At 40.9% G+C, this 19,638-nt stretch overlaps 1 protein-coding gene across 4 annotated transcripts in view; it reads right to left on the bottom strand.

Moving 5' to 3' along the window:
* Positions 1-19,638, bottom strand: part of VLDLR (very low density lipoprotein receptor) — a 32,403-nt gene that overhangs the window by 7,767 nt on the left and 4,998 nt on the right. For 2 of the 4 annotated variants that reach the window (XM_053573886.1, XM_053573914.1), the window contains 10 exons: positions 11,688-11,807; positions 8,305-8,427; positions 6,796-6,918; positions 4,772-5,143; positions 4,549-4,671; positions 4,341-4,463; positions 2,993-3,112; positions 2,766-2,891; positions 2,129-2,300; positions 1,056-1,274 (listed from right to left, as the gene is read on the bottom strand). In XM_053573886.1, coding sequence (XP_053429861.1) covers positions 1,056-1,274; positions 2,129-2,300; positions 2,766-2,891; positions 2,993-3,112; positions 4,341-4,463; positions 4,549-4,671; positions 4,772-5,143; positions 6,796-6,918; positions 8,305-8,427; positions 11,688-11,807 — 1,621 coding nt within the window. Of the gene's footprint in view, positions 1-1,055; positions 1,275-2,128; positions 2,301-2,765; positions 2,892-2,992; positions 3,113-4,340; positions 4,464-4,548; positions 4,672-4,771; positions 5,144-6,795; positions 6,919-8,304; positions 8,428-11,687; positions 11,808-15,213; positions 15,320-19,638 lie in introns of all 4 variants that reach the window. The other 2 variants (XM_053573904.1, XM_053573896.1) reach the window with 2 other exon arrangements.

Below are 19,638 nucleotides of genomic sequence, written 5' to 3' on the forward strand. Positions count from 1 at the left end.
AGGAAGAAGTCTTACACCACTCCCAAGAAGAATAAATGTAAGAGAAAGAAGGTTAAGCTTGCTGTTCTAAAATTTCCCAAGGTGGATAAAAATGGCAAAATTGCCTTTGCCAAGAGTGTCCTTCAGGTGAATGTGGAGCTGGAGTTTTTATGGCCAGCCACTCTGATAGACAACATTTGCCACAATGATGTCTAACTTCCTGCCTTAATAACAGAAGATAAATAAATGTGTGTAAGTTAATGAAAGACATGAACTAAAAAAAAAAAAAAAAAGATTGATTCTCTGGAGACGAAGAGTAACACTTAACGGTATAAATTACGGGTAAATAAAATTTAACACTAAGAGAATATAAGCGCATTATTAATTGTAATCATTTATATCTGTCATCAGACAGTTATACATTTGTTTTTTAAAAGGCCAGTGCTTTCTGAAAGATGAATATCCTTTAAATTTTATGGTAGAGGCTCATTGTGTTCTAATGAGGCTCCATGGGGCCAGCTGTGATTACTACAGTCTGAGGTAGTTTAGGAAGTTGACTACGTCATTCAAATTTAGGAAAACACTTCAGTGAAATGTTTCTTAAAAGGCCTGCTTTTTTCAATGGGACTTTCAGACAGCTTGCACTTTCAGATGCGCTATGCTTACCAAAGTCCCTGCAATTCAGGCTGATACTACAGAGCTAACCCAGCAAAGTGTTCAGACAAAAATGAAAGACCACTTGCATACAAAATGGGTGGACAAAAGATTCAGATACAGCTTTTGGTGTACAGCATCAGAAATGCTATTTTGTGAATTGCTTTGTTCACAAAGCAATAATAACCAGCAGCCAAACAGGAGTCAGATGGGGGAAGATCTATCACATAGATGAGACCGTCCCAGTGTTGTTCAAGAGTATCACCACTGACATCTTGAACCAGAAATTTCTTGATTGTGGGGTGCGGGCTGTTAAGTCTTGGGATTTTAGTACCAATTCAGGTAGGAGGAAAGTTCCTAACCTATGCAGATACTATGTAGCATCCAAAAGGCTGCGGTGACAGAAAACACAGGGTACAAACCCGGACAACGGGTCCACAGCTATGGAGGCGGGCTCACGCAAGCCCGAGTTAAACAGGAACTTCCTCTTGGTTCCGTCTAGGGTGGCCACTGAAATAGTCTTAGATGCCGCATCAGTCCAGTAGATGGTCTTGTATACCCAATCAACAGCAATGGCTGCAGGATTATAGACATTGTCGATCATTTTAACATGTCTACCAACCTTGTCATCAATTGAGGCACTGAAACAGAATAGGTCACAAGAAATTTAAGAGTTTGATACCATCAGAGCTGGAGAACGGACTTTCTGCGTACATTTAACCATGCTGCTAACTGATGCTAAATTAGTAATACTGTGGGTTATGTAGTTATTGATATGCTTTTTGTATATAAGAATAACAAAATTCTAAGTGAAACTATTTGTTTCATTAGCCATCATCAGAATTTCTATAGTTTGCCTTAAGAAAAGGCTGCACTACCTTTTCTGTTTGTAGCAACAATGAACAATTCTCAGTTAACCATAGGGAAAGGGAAGAAAATATGAGAAATTAAGGTGTCATCTGTTACAGTCTTTCAGCTGTAATCATCTATTACTTCATATACAACTGTTTCTAATTAGGAACTGACAGCAATTTATATACATGTTTTTATATATAATATATATTTTATATATTATAAAAATATATATGTTTTATAATAATACCGGGTATCCCAAAGCTTGCCCATAAAGTCACCATTAAATAGGGAAAATGGGAAATTTTAGCTAAATGTTCCTTTATTTACAGTGGAGTCATTATAAAATTTTACAAAATATTTACAAAATATTCTCTGTGTTGACCACCTCTTTTTAATTTTAATAATGAACGTTTTATAAATATAGGTACATTTAGCTATAATTCCCCACTTTCCCCATGGAATGGCAACTTTAATTATGGGGTATCTCAAAGGTTGCCCGTAAAGATAGTATTAGATTTAATGTTCCCAGGGAAGTAGATGCGAGACCGGAGCTAGAGATAGGAGAAGCTCCTCCAAACCTTCCCACGGGCCAAAAGACAATGACTTAGCCAAAGACACCAAGAATGGAACTGCAAGTTACCTGAAGATGGCCTTTTGGCTTAAATCAGCCCAGAAGAGTTTCTGAGCAGCAATGTCAGCATCGAGAGCCACGGTGTTTCTCAGCTGTTCAACGAGTTGGATATATTCTTTCCTCTCTAAACCAATCTTCCTGATGTCTCTTCGATTAGTGAAGATTAGACTTGGCTCTTTGCCTGCAAGACAGAAGTTGGGTTTACTCAGTTTAGCTATAAGAAGGCAAGGCGCTTCTAAGTCACCTTTCCAACACAGGAGTAAAATAGTAAACATACTGCTGAACACCTCAGTAGTACCTGTCTCTGAGTTCCTGCCCCTGGCGCTGTGAGCACTTTCCCATTGTTTAGGGAGGCAGTCAACGATATGGGTGGCTGACAAGTTACTTATTCGAATGGCACTCAAATTTTGGAAGCAGACAGTAAGCAAACCTGGTAGGTACTCATGGTATCCTATGCAAAAGGAATGCTCAGGGCAGATGTTTGGGGGAAATACTTGCTATTTCATCTATACTGTTGCACTGAGTTTAGTAGCATTGTTCTCAAGGACTATTTATATTTACTTTGACTATTATAGTTACTGGCTGTACCTTTTATAAGCACTTACTCATAAAGGTACAAGAGCAACACCAGTCCAATTCCATTTACCTACTGCCTTGCACACGCCAGTGGCAAGATCCATTTGATAGCCACGACTACATTCACACTTGTAACCGCCTTTTAAGTTGATACAAATTTGACTGCAGATTCCTGGATTTTGGCATTCATCAATATCTAGGAGGGAAATTAGAATTAGTTTTGCTGTCCCCACACCTTACTAGATGTACGCTGCCCTTTCCCCTCCCCACAGGGCTAGGTTCCCATCTTCGACTCACCTCCACAGGTTTTCCTATCTATCAGCTCAAACCCAGCTGCACAGTCACATTCGTAGCCTATAACTAGGTCTTTGCAGATGTGGGAACATCCACCATTATTTACCAAGCATTCATTTACATCTGGAATAAAAAGGTAGCAAAGTCACTTGACAACCTATTCTCCATTGATATTTGTCTTTCACATTTATTAATTAATTAATTTTTGAGACAGAGTCTCATTCTATCACCCTGGGTAGAATGCTGTGGCATCATAGCTCACAGCAACCTCAAACTCTTGGGCTTAAGTGATTCTCTTGCCTCAGCCTTCCAAGTAGCTGGACTACAGGGCCTGCCACAAGGCCCATCTATTTTTAGAGACAGGGGTGTCACTCTTGCTCAGGCTGGTCTTGAACCCATGAGCTCAGGCAATCCACCCACCTCAGCCTCCCAGAGTGCTAGGATTATAGGCATGAGCCACCGCGGCCGGCCCCATTGGTATTTATTTTTCACATTTAAAATTCAGGCTACTTGTGATAACTTATCTAGCTGGCCTGGTCAACTAGTTAGACCTAATCATGTGTTTCATAGATATGTGTTGAGGATGGATTATCTCCTTGGCAAGTTACAGTTGGTCAAGGAGTATATAGTCAAGTTTCTCTCCTGCTGATCGATCAATGATCTTCAAAGAGGTTAAATTATGAACTAGTTTGTCACTGCTTGGGTTTTATTTATTTATTTTTATTTTTTTATTGTTAAATCATAGCTGTGTACATTAGTGCAATCAAGGGGTACAATGTGCTGGTTTCATATACAATCTGAAATATTCTCATCAAACTGTTCAATGTAGCCTTCATGGCATTTTCTTAGTTATTGTATGTAGACATTTGTATTCTGCATTTAGTAAGTTTCACCTGTACCTATTCTAAGATGCACCGTAGGTGTGGCCCTACCCATTACCCTTCACCCCCCTTCCCCTTCCTTGGGCCTTTCCCCATATTCTTGTGCTACAGTTGGGTTATAGCCTTCATGTAAAAGCTATAAATTAGCTTCATAGTAGGACTGAGTACATTGGATACTTTTTCTTCCATTCCTGAGATACTTTGCTAAGAAGAATATGTTCCAGCTCCATCCATGTAAACATGAAAGAGGTAAAGTGTAAAGTCTCCATCTTTCTTTAAGGCTGCATAATATTCTATGGTATACATGTACCACAAACTGCTTGGGTTTTAACTCGTAAGATTTTAATTCTACAATTGAACTTGAGTACATTAAAAAGTTAAACCAGGCATCATGCAGGGCCCTCTCAGCACTAGCTATGTTGGGTTGGATGAACCTTCCCATCTCTGAACTCAGCAACCCCTTCACTTACGACATTCTTTCAGGGGCTCATCACTCCAGTCCCTGCAGTCCTGCTCCTGGTTACATACTTTGCTGATATCTATGCATTCCCCACTTCTGCACTTGAATTTCCCAGGGCCTAAGCATTGATTGACTACAAAGAGAAACACAGAAGAGAGGTCCATCAGTGGGTCTGATCAGGGCAAGCTCTTGCCTAGCCACCCGGGAGAGACTCTTACCATTTTTGCAGTTGACTTCATCAGAACCATCTACACAGTCTCGGATACCATTACATTGCCTACTGCCGTGGATGCAGCTACCATCCTCACATTCAAACTGGTCGGGCCGGCAGGTTAGAGAAGCTACAAAGAAAGAGAATGCCATAGAACGAAGCCAGCCAGACTGTCCCAGCTGATACCCGGCAGAGAGCTGATGCACCTCGCTGCTAAGAAGGCTACTTACGGCAGTTGACCTCGTCACTGCCGTCCTTGCAGTCGGGATCCCCGTCGCACCGCCACTTCTTGTGTATGCATTCACCAGAGCCGCACTGGATCTCGCTGGCAGGGCACTTGGTGTGTATCACCGGCTGGCGGCCACACTGCTCAAGGGACTCATCGGACTGGTCAGAGCAGTCTGCATCATCGTCGCACACCCAGCTGATGGGAATGCAGGAGGAGGTGCTGCACTGGAACTCGTGGGCACCGCAGGTGGGTGGGGCACAGTCGAGCTCGTCGCTGCCATCGTTACAGTCATCCTGGCCATTGCATACAAAGTTCCTGGAGATGCAGCGGCCACTGGAGCAAGTGAACTCATCAGGGCTACACGTTATGTTGCCTAGTAAGAAAGAGGATGCCCCATTCAAAGTCACTGGGACTGGTCCTTGCAAGATTCTTGTCCCCAAACATAGTACACTGATATTTGATTATTAATCCTAGCTTAATTTAAAAGCTAAAATAGAGTTCAATCAAGAACAAGCTCCTGAAATATTAGGAAACTGTCTCATCATATAAAAAAATGCAGGTACACCGTGAATAAGAACATAAATAAAGGACCAAGAAAACAGTTGAAGACTAGAAATAAATTTGACATGAGAATCACACTTGACTCTTAAAGGGACAGTGATCAAAAACTTAAATTGTGACAGGGGATTTCATTTTGGAAGGCAGAGACTGAGTTATCCTTGAATCAACATTCTGCTTGTAAGGCCAGATTGCATCACTAGCTTAGAATATTATGCAACGCAAGGCTCATAGCAAACATTAAGACATTATCACCAAAAAGAAGTGAACCACATATCACTGTACATGGGTCCTTCCTTTTTGGTCCTTTAAATGAGGATCAGAATTACAAGTCTTAAACACTTTTAATATTTAAAGCCGTTGCCAGAGCTAGAATCACAAATCTAGCAACCAGTTATGCTATTAATTATAAGCTAGTCATACTAGCCAGTTTGTACTTTGACTTAAATTCCTGCCAAATGTATTAAGGCCACAATTTGGTGGTATTTAGAATAGAGACCACGACTCTCTTGGGAAGCAAAATCTAAATTTACAAGGGAAACACTTGGCAGCTCCAGGGCTTACCAATAAATACAGTTTAATTCTAGGATTGAACACTAAAACTCATTGGACTAGGTGCAGTGGTATTGACCTCAAGAGGTGACTTTTATGCACAAGACTGGTGTTAATAATGTAAGTGCCCTGGGCTCCAATATATACTGCCGTAACAGTATATAATCAGTATATAACACTCACCCTTGTCAGACCTGGGAGCTGGAGATTTTAGAGGCACCATAAAAGGGGCGGTAGCTTGAAAGAACCTTCAAAGTAATGTTTACTCAATCTAGAGATTTTCCCAAGGCTTCACCTTTAACATGGAACATTTTATTACAAATTTTCCAAGACCAGAAAGATGAAAGAATAGGAAAGAGAGTCACAGGAACTGTAACAGGAGACAAAGATATGACCAGTTGGGTAGATTTTTCTTTGGGTATCCATAAGCAAGATGTCAATCGTTCCTTCTGTGCCAGTTTCACTTTTGGAAAGGTTATGACCAAATCTAAGTTGGAAGCAAAGAAATGTGTGCAGGGTACTCGAGTAATTTATTCCAATAAGCCGATCTAGTTTAGACCTATGAATGTGTGCACGACCTTACTTCCTCGTTTTATTGAGCCCAAGTGAGGAAGGCCCTAACATAGTCCACAGAATTGCTGCTTCACTGAGCTACTTTTAAATATGATGCCTTGAAGGACTTACCTTCTTATTTCTACATGTCTAAAAGAAACACCAAGCAATGGTCAATTGCCAAGTGAATGTCTTGCAGAGTTTTAGGGCAGTTAAGAAGCTACAAGGAATTGAGCAGATAGTGAAGTCTCTGAAAAGTGAGTCGATGTAAGTTCAGCTTCATGCCTAGGTTAGCTGCCCCTACCCACCCTTCCTCGAGGAAAAGGGTCTTTGGGTTACGCCACTCAACACTGATCTTCTTACCACAGTTTTCTTCATCTTCGCCACTGTCACAATCATTTTCACCATCACATCTCCAGGACACTGGGATACACTGAGTGGAACGGGCGCCACAGCTGATTTCATTTATGCGGCATGTTCTCATATCTGTTGACGATATACAGTCTCAAAAGAGCCTCAGAATGGAGCAATGCAACGGTGCTGCGCCTGTGCTGCCTGGAAGTTGTAACACCTGCAACTCAGTGGCCTGGCATACCACCGAAACTGAACTTACTAGCTGCAGCCTGGGGAGCTCTTTCGCCAACTCCATTCCTTAGAAGCCATGCCAACCTGGCAGTGCACGTGAAGGCCTTGACCACGTCACTCCCTCAAGGTCCCATGGCCTGCTCAGCTCTTGCTTTTGTTTTACTTGGCATAGTTTATTGGCTGGCCTGTCCTAGATCACTATTTATCTGTTGGATATCAAGTGGGCACAGTGAAATTTGTCACCAAATTCCAACTTCAATAAAGGCCAGATGGTCGAACAGTTATGAAATCTTCCATTGTTTAGATTCCTTTATAGGCTATTTTCATGATCTTTTTTAGATTTACATCTCACAAAATAGGGGCATAATCTAATTATAGACTTTATGAGGTTATTTTCCACTAAAATGTGGGGCTGAATCTTTATAATATTGGTCAAGGTGAAGTATATTAATTACACTCCTCACTTCTTGCCTAGAAGATAAGAACATGCTTATCTTCCTTGCTGTTTGGTTTTCTTTTATAATCACATTTCGGACCTAATTTTCATTTACATTAAACCTTTTTTAGTATGTCAGCAAGCCTCTACTCCCTCGAAATGAACTCATGAACTCCAAGACTTTCTTCACCTTGACAATTGAAACAATCTCAGTTTATATGACCCCAAAACATCACCCACTATGGTCTCAGACTTTTTCCTGAAAATCAGCCTAAGAACACAGATATACACCTACCAACCTATGAAGTTTCTCTTATTTAAGAACAAGCTATCAGCTCACTGCTTTGGTAACTGTAGGTTGCATGTTTGTTAAAAGTCACTCTATATAGATCACCAAATACTAGCCACCATATGCCTTCAGTAATAGATTTTTAATAATATGAGAAAGTGTGCATCTAAAAGCTTATACTTGGCCTATAGGGAACCTCACATCTTGACTTAGCTTCCAGGACCAGAGTACCATCTGCTCACATTCATCATTATCAAACATTTGAAGTCTATGCACCTAGTCAAGGAGTTCTTAATCAAATCTGCTGGCTTCAGTCTTACGTATTCAACATTGAAGCTACCCAAGAGAATGTCAGTCTTGTTAGACCAGGGAGTATATTTGTTCAAGGAGACTGATCAACTGTTAATAACTTGACTGACCATGGAGTCAATTGGCCTACAGTTTCAGAATTTCAGAAGGCAGGCAAAGAAAAACAAAACCAAGTAGTAGATTAAGCAGTACTTAGAATGACGAGACACAGAACAGCTTGGAAAAGTTCAAGTCCAAAGCAAGTCACACTCACGGCACTGTTCTGGGCTTTCATCAGAACCATCTTCACAGTCAGGATCCCCATCACACTGCCACCGGTTGGGAATACACTGGCCATTGTTGCACACGAAGTCAGACTCAGCACATGTCTTCTTTACTACAAAAGTTTATTTGAAGCGTTAAAGTTGAAGGCACTTAGCCAAAACCCTTACCTTTGCATTAGGGCTAAAACTGCATTTTTGAGTTTAAAGCTGAGTCAATTGGCACTCAATTGCCAACATCCCGGAGAACTTGAGAAAAATCATTTTTGTTTTTCAGAGGAAGGTGCTTAATTGAGAGACGCGGAGGATACTGAAGTCATCAAGGGAAAGGAAAGGTGCCCACTGTTTTACAACCCAGAGATACCTCATATCTAACTTCCTGCCTGATTACCATGTTGGGATTAAGTAACGCTTTCATTTTCTTCAAAGGTTTTTTCTAATAGTTATTTAACTATTTTCTAAGCTTGACAACCAGGCATTACATTCTGTGACTGGATCATGGTGTACCTGTTTGTTATGGTCTGAATATTTTTATTTCCCCCCAAATTGTGTTGAAATCCCAACCCTCAATGGATGGTATTAAGAAGTGAGGCCTTTGGGAGGTCATTATGACACAAGGGTGGAGCCCTGTGAATGGGATGAATGTCCTTATAAAAAGTGAGAGAGTTTTCTCTATGTTCTCTACCACCTGAGGACAGTGAGAAGATGGCCATCTGCACACCAGAAACTTCAGGTCTGCCGGCACCTTGATCTCAACCTTCTCAGCCTCCAGAATTCTGAGAGATGAATTCCTGTTGTTTAAGCCACCCAGTCTACAGTATTTTGTTATAGCACTATGAACTAAGACACTGATTCAGGGGTATCTCTTAACAACACATGATAGAAGGTGCCAAACCCCAGGACTGGATATTGGCACCGCTACTGGTCTTCGGGGGCAAAGGAACTTATCTAGCAGGAAGGGAAAAAAACTCAAACAGTATAACAAGAGAGATCATATTTAGAATTCAAGAAGAGAAGATTTTAGCTGTTGGAGCCAAGGGGTAGGCTAACATCACCCAGCTAAAAGTCACTGAAGCTGCCAGTGCTCATATGCCAGACACTCTCTCCATTCTGATCATAGACTAGGAGGGTAAAGAAAGGATACTGGAGCTGGTCCTTGAAGGAGAGAGAGAAATTTAGATGTGACACAGAGGAAGTGAATTAGTAGGGTATTTAAGTTACCGATTACCTCAGACTAGCACTTAGTAGAGAATGGGTTGATGGGACCAACAGAAGCACGTGGCTTCTAGAATCTAAGGCCAAGTTGACACAATATCCCAGTTGGCATGTTTGACATAAAAAACCCTACTGAAAATTATATCCCAAGTTCCATATCAAGAGATGAGACAGGAAAAAAAAGGAGGTGGTGTTGGAAGTTTTAAGTAATTGTATAGCTTTTCTCGTCCACCAAGGAACATCTCCAAGTAAATATTCAGATCTTCCCTGAGTCATGCTTCTACCTTCTTTCTCTGCTTTCACACCTGGGAGACAGAGACAAATTCTGGCCAAGAATATGCTTAATTTTTCCCACCTCAAATGATCTCAAATATACATTTACCTCCTTCCCTCTTCCAAACCCTCATACCATCTGGCTAGCAGAGGGTATTTATGAAAAACTCTTTTAGGGGCTTGGTGCCTGTAACTCAGTGGTTACGGTGCTGGCCACATGCGCCAGGGCTGGAGAGTTCAAACCCTGCCTGGGCCCAGTAAATAATGACAACTACAACAATAACTAAAAACAGCCGGGCGCTGTGGTCCTGTAGTCCCAGCTACTTGGAAGGATGAGGCAAGACAATCACTTAAGCCCAAGACTTTAAAGTTTGTGTGAGCTGTGACTCCATGGCACTCTAGCCAGAGGAACATGGTGACACTCTGTCTCAAAGAAAACAAACAAAAAAAAAAACCCAACTCTTTTAGGAAAACCCAGTCCTTATACCCCAAGATAACACAGGTCAATTTCTACTGATTTAGTCAGATGATAAAAGAAGACTTCAATATAAAGAGAATTATTACTTTTTAAGGAAAAGTAATGTTTTGCCTAATATGATTTTTATAATAGGGTAAAAAGCTACTTACACCAAGACAACACTAGACAGGAGAAAGGACCTTCCAGGGAGATATTTAGTGAAAGAACTATATTACCTAGGTAACCCAGAAATAGCATGGAGCTCCATGTCTTGTGTAGTAGATGAAAATCTTAAGAGTTAAAATACAAATGATGGGAAAGTGTTACACAGGAAAACTACTCTTGGTCCTGAGATTAGAGATAAGTTTCTTCTCTGGGGCTGAAGAATGGACTTTCTATATATCCGAGGAAGCTACTAACCTGCACGTTGGCATAAAGACACTTGTGATGTTGTTCAAGAGATAGCAAGCAGAGGACCCTGTGTGCCACGATGTTGTATCCCAGTAAGGCCGTGACAAGATGGCAGTGATGAAACTTTCATTTAGCTCCTTACTTTTTTTCTGTATTTCTAGTTTGTGTAGTGAACATCTTCTTATAACATCTTTTAAAAGGTAAATAACAATGCTAACACCAATATTCATACACAATGTTGTTTCTGGATTTTTCAACATTGAACAAGGACCATAGAGCAAACTTCATCCTGTATCAAGGTACCAAAACGTGAGCTTGGTAAGTACTTCTCAGCTGTTCTGGCTTGATGTGACAAATGCATGCAGAGGCCTTTCTCACAAATGATCTTTTGATGGATGCTGACTGATGAGTCTGATGTTATACCCCATTCTCTTGGGGGAGAGAATGTCTTCCGCCCTGCTAATGCTTTTGAATTAGCAACTATTATAGCCAGAGAATTAGAAAAGAATCCTTATCTCGTCTTTGATCTGTGCTGGCTTATAGTTTCCATGTCAGGGGTTAATTAACCCCCTGAAACTTTATGGGATTTTCCTCATGTTCATGGCTTACTTGCTTTTCTGGGATCAGAGCCATTTGAGCATAACAGTAACAAAAAAAAAAAAATAACTTCTAAGCATTCTTCATCTTTATTTCTGGTCCACTTTTCCCTTCTCCCAGCCTCCTATAACCCATGTTTGCCTTATCTAAGATATACTGGGTCCTGTCATTTAAGAGAAAATCCACTTTATCGTCCATATTTTATACGCAAGTTGATAACCCCATGTTAAATTTTCAATTAATATATTCCTTTAAATAGGGAAGTACAGATTCTTTGGGTCCTGGTTCAAAGCAAATGCTAGGAATGGATTTTATTTTCCAAATATCAATACACTGGTAGGAACTAAGATAATATCATCCATTTTAATAGAATGCGTAAGTCCACATGAGATGGCAAGTGAGATCATCAAACTCTTTACTCACCACAGTTCTTTTCATCACTGCCATCAGCACAGTCTTCGTCCCCATCACATTTCCATAGGAGAGTAATACACCGGCCGTTGGTGCACTGGAATTGGGAGGGTTCGCATTTGGCTTTTCTCCCTAGAATCAGAAGGAAACACTAAGCAAGGCAAGGACAGAAAGGTGATAGTCAGAGATGCAAGTTACCCAAAACCCACGGACAGGGCCTCTTAGAGGACAGCTGCAGACTCATCAGGCTGTAACATTTTAGGGGCAGAGCTGGCTAGGTCTTGGGACAGTGACTGACAGCAACCGAGTTCTTTGCTGGGCACATGCTCAGACAAAATACTAGATTTCCAACCTTTCTTGTGGTGAGGCATAGCCCAGGGACTAAGTTCTGACTAATGGAATATAAACAGAAATGGTATATACAGCTTTTATAAAACATCCTTAAAAGGATAGAGGATCCGTTTTCCTTCCCTTTATTCCTTTCTGGTTCCTGAAAATTGGGCACAGTGGCTAGAATAATGATCTTGGGCAAATGAAACCAGATTAAGATAGAAGGAACCTGGATTGTCTAGAGACCACAGGGCATCACATCTGCTTCTGGGATCATTTCTCTCATTTGTTTAAGCCGTTTGTGTGGCTACAGTCACACAGTCAAATCCTAATCCTTTAATGGCATTTCTTGTCCATATCTCTACTTTTATTGATGGAGGATGTTCCTATTATAAACAAAGTAAAGGAGATTTCGAAAGGGCAGCAAGATGAGGGTAAAATAGAGGCTTCATACATGGTTCCTCATCTTAGAAACTGAGGTCTAACTGTAAAAAACATATTTACAAAATAGCTTCAAGATAAGATAAAAGGAACCAAGTATAGCTAAGAGGCAAGGGGGAGCATTTCTATTGTAAGGTAGTGCCACAGACCTGGATTCTATTTCTCTGAACTTCAGTTTCCCTATGCCAAATGTATGGATACTTAGTTCATATAAAGGTATGAATTAAGAATTATAAGTATTTTAGTTTTTTCCCCTGGCACAGGACAAATAATATTCAGGTGATTCCTATCATTAGCAGTGCTGTCCTCTTTGAGAAAAAAAGGTATTAATCTGGTTGCTTAAAGCAAATATGCTGCAAATATTTGAGAAAACTAGTGAAATCATATAGTTGATGCACATTACTTAGGGAGGGTTTCCAAGCAGAAAGCCTTCCGACTTCCTGCCACCTTTCAGCATTTGCAGCTGGGGCCTGCTGGCCTAAGAACTGATACTACAGTGACAAGCACGGACTGGAACGCTTGTGTTATGTGCACAACACTCTAGTTGGTGTCCCTAGTATCAGTTACTCCCTGCTGTCTGGGAGCATTTTGTGTTTTGTGGCTAATTCCTGGGAAATCAAAATTTGGCCCAACTCAAGATTACTGCATGGGTGTGGTAAACTTCTTTCCACATTAAAAATATTGCTTTAAAAACTGTATCTACAACTCTGCTCCCAAGAGTCTAGTTAAGCGGGGACTCACCTACAAGGCAGTATGGCAGAATGGCACTTTCTACCTACATTTTATAATACTTACTCATTCCTCGAATATAGGCTGTAAGATGCTAGGAGTTTAGAGGAGGGTAGAGATTGTTGTCAAGAAGCATCACCTGTTCATTTTTATGCTGTTAAGCAAAATAAGAGGTCTCTGGTTGCCTCCTTCTTTCTCCCCATTGCCACTGAATTCTCAGTATATTCTTATTCTCAATGCTGGGGGGTACTTGTTCTAGGGGCCATTTGCCATAGTTCTTTAACCTTGCTACCTTTGAGGACTGTGAGAGTGGTAAGAATCTTCTGTACTTTATTAGAAAAGTAGAGAAAGAACAATTTGTAGTCAGAGAATGTAGGGATAAATATACTTGGGGCAAAAAATAGGTGGCCATTAGGATACTGCAAAGCTCTGAAGGTTTTAGTTACCAAAGGTTAAGTCAAAATGAGATGTAGTTAGCAAACTTCTAATCAGAGTGAGGTAGAGACCTAAAAATAGATGTCAAATGATAGTTTTCTCTTCAAGGTTAGGTACTGAAAGAAGACCTCCTTAAAAAATGAGTTTTAAAGCTGCAGATTTTATAAACACCCAAACTGGCCTGGGATTAAATGTAGGCATACAGACAGCACCCTAAGTCTGATATTTAGTCCATTATCACCTTGAAGAGGGTCTCTGAATTTAGCTGTAGTATACAAGCTATCAACAGTAATAAATTACATAAAAATCCCAGCAACTGCTCCAGAGTCTATACTGCTCAGGGCAAACATCATTTTCTAAGAAAATATCTTAAGACAAAAAGGAGTTTAATTTCTACCTTTTTTTATCCCTGATATTTCCACTTTCCCCAGGCTTCTGCCTGATTGTCATAAAGCTGTGTTTTGCCGTCACACACACAGACACTCCATTAGGAAGGAGGAGCAATTGGTGTTAGGAGTACAATGCTCCACTGAAACATCCTTGCTTGTTGAAAAGAGCAAGATGGGGTGGGGGGTAGGAAGGGAAGCTGGCTTTATTAAGAAAACCTTTAAAGAGAGGCAAATAAAGACCTTAAGCTTTATGGCTATGCCTCTTAGTCTCTGAATTTTCTAAGTACTTTGTTCTGAAAGATTGCTATTGGGCAAAAATGATCCCTAGTTTTAATTCTCTGCTTCACGCAGAGCAGGAGAACTCAGACACTAAATCGCACGGTGAGGCCCGGTCATCAGACTGTAACACTTTTTAAGTTTTCTGTTCAAGTTTTAAAAGGGCTCTGCCTTTCCACCTCTAGTGCTCAACCAGATTGCCACTGCACAGGGCTCCTGGAGAACGGAAAACACCAAATGAGTTAAGAAGCTTTTGGTTCCTGAAGCTTTGGGGATTATAGGACTGTGGCCCTGTAGTGTATTTCCATCCATGAAAGTTAAGTCTCAGGCTCAGTATTATACTTTCTACAAAGTGAACAAGTTGAGCTTGAAATCATCTGCACCCGAGGTTCTTTTAATTCTTAGATTAAGCTAAAACTGATGACATCTCAAATAATAATAATAATAATGATAATGATAACCTTGGAAGTAGAAGTGTTAGGTACTTATCCCATGTTCTGTCTGCTCAGAAAAATGAGAAACGGGGGTAAAATGCAAGTTTTAATAGGTTCCTCAAAGCCATGGGATTTCACCTGCATGCCTTATGGCCAAAGGGGTGGCTGAAGTGGGAAAGAAAAGCCACATACCAGCAGGGGCCCTGTGTGTTCCACCTGTCTCAACCAACAAGGTTTTAAAAGAATATTAGATTTTTGTATAGGAATTTGGAAAGGGTTCTATTGCTTTAAGAAATTAAACCCTCTAGGTTTCCTTCTAGATATTTAGAAGGGTCAGGGGGTTGGATGTCACTTGTGCCTACTCACTTAAGTGACTATTTAAATTTGTAATGAATGAATCCCCAAAGTGTCAAAGAATCCCTTGCTTTTGCTGTCACTTACATAGACAGAATCACACTACGCAAACTTACATCAAGGCGCCCATGTCCCAGGAGCCTTGCTTACCTAAATTGTTAACGCTGCTACCCAGACATGTTGGCAGTTCACTGGCTCCAAGAAATTCAGGGTTTTTAATGCATATGGAAGTCAGCCTGCTGTTGTCTAATTGTCCCTGCAAGGGTTAATATGGGAGAACAATATGTAAGCTTTAGTAAAAAACTGCATTGATCTTACAGTACATACCGAGCCGAGTCTTTGAGACGGGCTACAAATTTCCCTGCTGGGCTCTGAGCAGCACCTTGGCAGGAGTGCTCCAACATGCATGCCCAGAAACAGAGATGGTGTCTCTGAGGATCAGGCTCAGAGTGTACTTCAGCCTGCACAGAGGGGCTCATGCTGCCACACTGCTGGGGCTACCAGACCAAGCCCTTGCATCTCTCCTGCCCTTCCTCATTGCTTGACCATAGAAGTGTTATCATCTGCTGGAATTTCTTCCCTCTGTTTGTTTTGGCACTTCTGGGGCCACCAAGGGCATTTATTTTTAGTCTAAATCACTTCTACTGCCTGCCACTTTCATGCCAATCTTTCTATTCATAGGCTAAAACTCCTTTTAGGACAAGCATATTCCTGAGTCAGCAAAGAAGTTATCCTACAGGGAAAGAAGTTCACAAGAGGCAAAGTACCACAACAGGAGTACCAAGGGAGAGGTTCTGAGCTATCATCCACAGAGTTTGTATTCTGGCTTTAAGCTCAGACTCTGAAGCAGTGTAACAAGCAGTTTTGGGGACACTAAAGCTCTTAAATATGTGGGTTGTTTCTTCTGATTCACCAGAATAAGTGAATTTTACAATTGACAATTGTCAAATGGTTTTTTTCCTTTACATTGGATTGAGATGATCTTAAGAATCATGGATAAATAAATAAGATGTTTTGTGTTGTTGGCTCAGAACTGGTCTAAGACTTCATATCTCTTAACTTTTAAAATTTCCAATCCTACATGGTCGTGTCTATTATTCACCTTTAATAGATCAAGACACCTGTTCAGAGAAGGGAAATACTTGCCCAAGATCACTGTGGGCAGTGCTAGGATTTGAACCCAGGCATTCTGGCTCCAGATACTGAGCATTCGAATAAACTAGAGTACCAAACTCAGGACCACTCAGGACTATGTGTTTCTAGAATATTCTGTTGAATTTAATCCAGAAGTAGGTATTTTTGTTTGTCAAGATGATCTCTCCATAATACAGCCTTATTCCTGAGATAGAGCCCTGCTTCCCTTCCTCATTCTAATTAAAAAAAAAAAAAAATGCAGCTAGAATTTCCTCAGTGGGTCATCTAGAAGAACTATGGCTCCTGGTTTTCTTGTTTAGGGCTCACTGGTCAAGTCAGAACGAAAGCCCTCCACCTGATATACTTGGGAGTTCGTGCCTTTGGGGGGTAAACTAAGTCAGCTCTCAAGTTTCAGTATGTGTCAGAATCTCTTGGAAGGCTTGTTAAAACCTATAAAGTTGGGGCTCAGTCCAGAGATTCTGATTCAGGAAGTCTAGGGTAGGGCCAAAGTTTGAATTTCTAATGAGTTAATGTTGACACTGCAGCTTTCAGGCCATACTTTGAGAACCACTGCATTAGACTTAAGAAGCTATGCTTCAATCCAAACTGGAAGTGTCTACTGATTTTCAGGGCTGTAAGATATACTATTAATATTTACCCCCATATGCCCTCATGTCTATCACTGGATGGACATAGAAGCTAAATGCCAATCTCTTATGACAGACACAATGGTGAAAACCTGAGCAGTTCTTAAAACTGCTATGTAGGTAAAATTTGTTTGGATGCATTCAGAGGCATGCATAGTAAAGAGGTTCTTCTAAAATCTATCTTCCCCTCCCTGTTTGCTCCCGTCACTTACTCTAAATCAGCAGTCCAGAAATGAGCACAGACTGGCCTCGAACAGCTGGTCATGGAGCAATGGCCATACCCAAGTCCTCATCTTTCACTTACTCTAAATTTAAGTCTCTTGTTCATCTGCCACATTCTCCACCCAAATCAAGATGGTAATTCACTCAAATAACTCAGAATGGCCAGAAGTATCAAGGACGGGATCACTTCCTGGTTTCCCACTGTCTCTAGGATTGAGTAAACTCTCTACTCATTTCCTCAGACTTTTCCCAGTCTGCCACCACCACTGTCTGCTCGGGCTGTACTAGCTGAGTTAACAGCTCCAGGGGGACCCCCCTCACCTAGCCATGCCTTTATGTCCCATGTGGCTGCTCTGTCTTAGTTTGCTCATGTTATTCCTGTCCACTTATCCACCAGGAGGCAGCTGAGACGAAACTCTTGGATGAGGCCCTCACTGCCTTTTCTTGGCAGAACTGGTTATGGTCTAGTTATTTTCTCCTAGTCCCTGTCCACAGCCATTATGGCCTGTGAAGCATTTAGCCACCCATTTCCACCTTTCAGCACAGCGATCCCATAAAGCAGGCCTGCATTTTATCTTTGTAACTTAGGACCTGGTGCCTGACATCCAGAGAGTCTCTAAGCACCAGTTAGTAGTCTTGGATACATAAGTGATTTACTGGTTCACTAATAAGCTGGTCTGAACTAAAGCCTTTTGTCAAACTTTCTTCCCAGTTTTTCTTAAATTGAAATCAAGTGTGACCAGCTATCTTACTAGTTAAGAGTACTTGGAAAGAGTCTAAGTTATAAAGGCTCTTGTTCCTTATACCTATGAGGGTATATTCACTTTATCTTTACAGCACTTTTTCATTTAAAAACAGTACATCAGGCGGCGCCTGTGGCTCAGTTGGTTAGGCGCCGGCCCCATATACCGAGGGTGGCGGGTTCAAACCCGGCCCCGGCTGAACTGCAACCAAAAAAAAAATAGCTGGGCGTCGTGGCGGATGCCTGTAGTTCCAGCTACTCGGAAGGCTGAGGCAAGAGAATCGCTTAAGCCCAGGAGTTGGAGGTTCCTGTGAGCTGTGTGATGCCATGGCACTCTACTGAGGGCCATAAAGTGAGACTCTGTCTCAAAAAATAAAAATAAAAATAAATAAATAAAAACAGTACATCTTTATACACTTGTCCGTCAGAATGAGTGTGTATGTGTGCTAGCCTCATTTCCATGTGGGTAGAGAGGTCTGACAGCAGTGGCTAACTGGTAAGGTTAAGAGTTTGATGTATCAGACCCAGATTTTTACCTCTGACATGTTTTCATGCTCTTTGGCAATGTTGACAATAACCCACTGCTGTTTGAATTTCTGTAGATGATCACTTTTGTAAGATCATCTACAGAAATGGAATAATTTCTGGCTATGTCACATTGAAGTCTCAGTTCTTAGTGTTTTTAGGCAACTTCATAAGCTATAACCCAGGTAGCATGTGAGAACTCCAGCACTCTTCAGCTGCTGTCTGTCTCTTTTATGATTAAGTCTTTAAACACTAGATCTGCTCACTCCTATTCAAAGTTTCTATTCTATGCTGTCCTTGGATTATGATTTCCCATTTTGACTCTCCCACTAGATTAAGAGCCATCAAGGAAGGGACCAACCCTGTGGTTGCTGTATCCCCTAGGACTGGTGCCATAAGGTAGGTGTTCAGTACATGTACTTCAAGCTGTTTCAAGTAGACATACAAAGATCAGCATCAATCTACATCTTACGTAGTTAACCTACAGATCCATTAACAACTCAGGTCTTGGGAAGGCTTTTTAAGAAAATGAAAGATTAGAAGCAGTCAATAAAATAGGAACCCTGTTTATTCACAATATTTGGGGGAAATAGAACAGATGAAGTAACTTGTAAATGTTGTCTGTGACCAAAGCCTTATTGTCTTTCTTGCCTAGCATATTGCAAGTCTCCCAATCCCATGGCCAACACTGTTTCTAGATACATAAAGGCTATTAGCCAGTAGGGCCAACCCAGATGCCCTGAGGTGGCAAAATCAGCCACTCTAGCCGGAAGCCACATCTTACAATTTCTCTCCCAAATTCTCTCTTAAATTCAAGGCCATGCATACTCCTTCCTTCACTCATAGAGAATCTCTAAGATACAAAGCAGGCAAAAGATCTCTAAGCAAACATTAAGACATTCTAGCAGAATTTCCATACTTAACTCTCACAGCACCTAGCAGCCATTGTTTTGCTTACTTTACAACCTCAAAATAACTAGCAGGCTCAAGACTTCCTAGGAAGCAATTAGAATCTGGAAAAAAAAAAAAAAGACTTCCTAGAAGACTACATGCAAAGGAAAAGTGCCAAATTTAAGGAAGTGATTAAGCATTGCTAATGCAGAAATCTAAAATCTGAAATGTTCCAAAATCTAAAATTTTGGGGTGCTGACATGATGCCGCAAGTGGAACATTCCATAATCGACCATGTGATAGGTCACAGTCAAAATGCAGTCAAAAAACAGTCCAAAGTTTCATGTATAAAATTATTATTGCATAGAATTACCTTCAGTCTATAAGATGTGAAACATAAATACACTTCATATT

The sequence above is a fragment of the Nycticebus coucang genome, chromosome 2 (genome assembly GCF_027406575.1).
Source record: "Nycticebus coucang isolate mNycCou1 chromosome 2, mNycCou1.pri, whole genome shotgun sequence".
Classification (NCBI taxonomy): domain Eukaryota; kingdom Metazoa; phylum Chordata; class Mammalia; order Primates; family Lorisidae; genus Nycticebus; species Nycticebus coucang.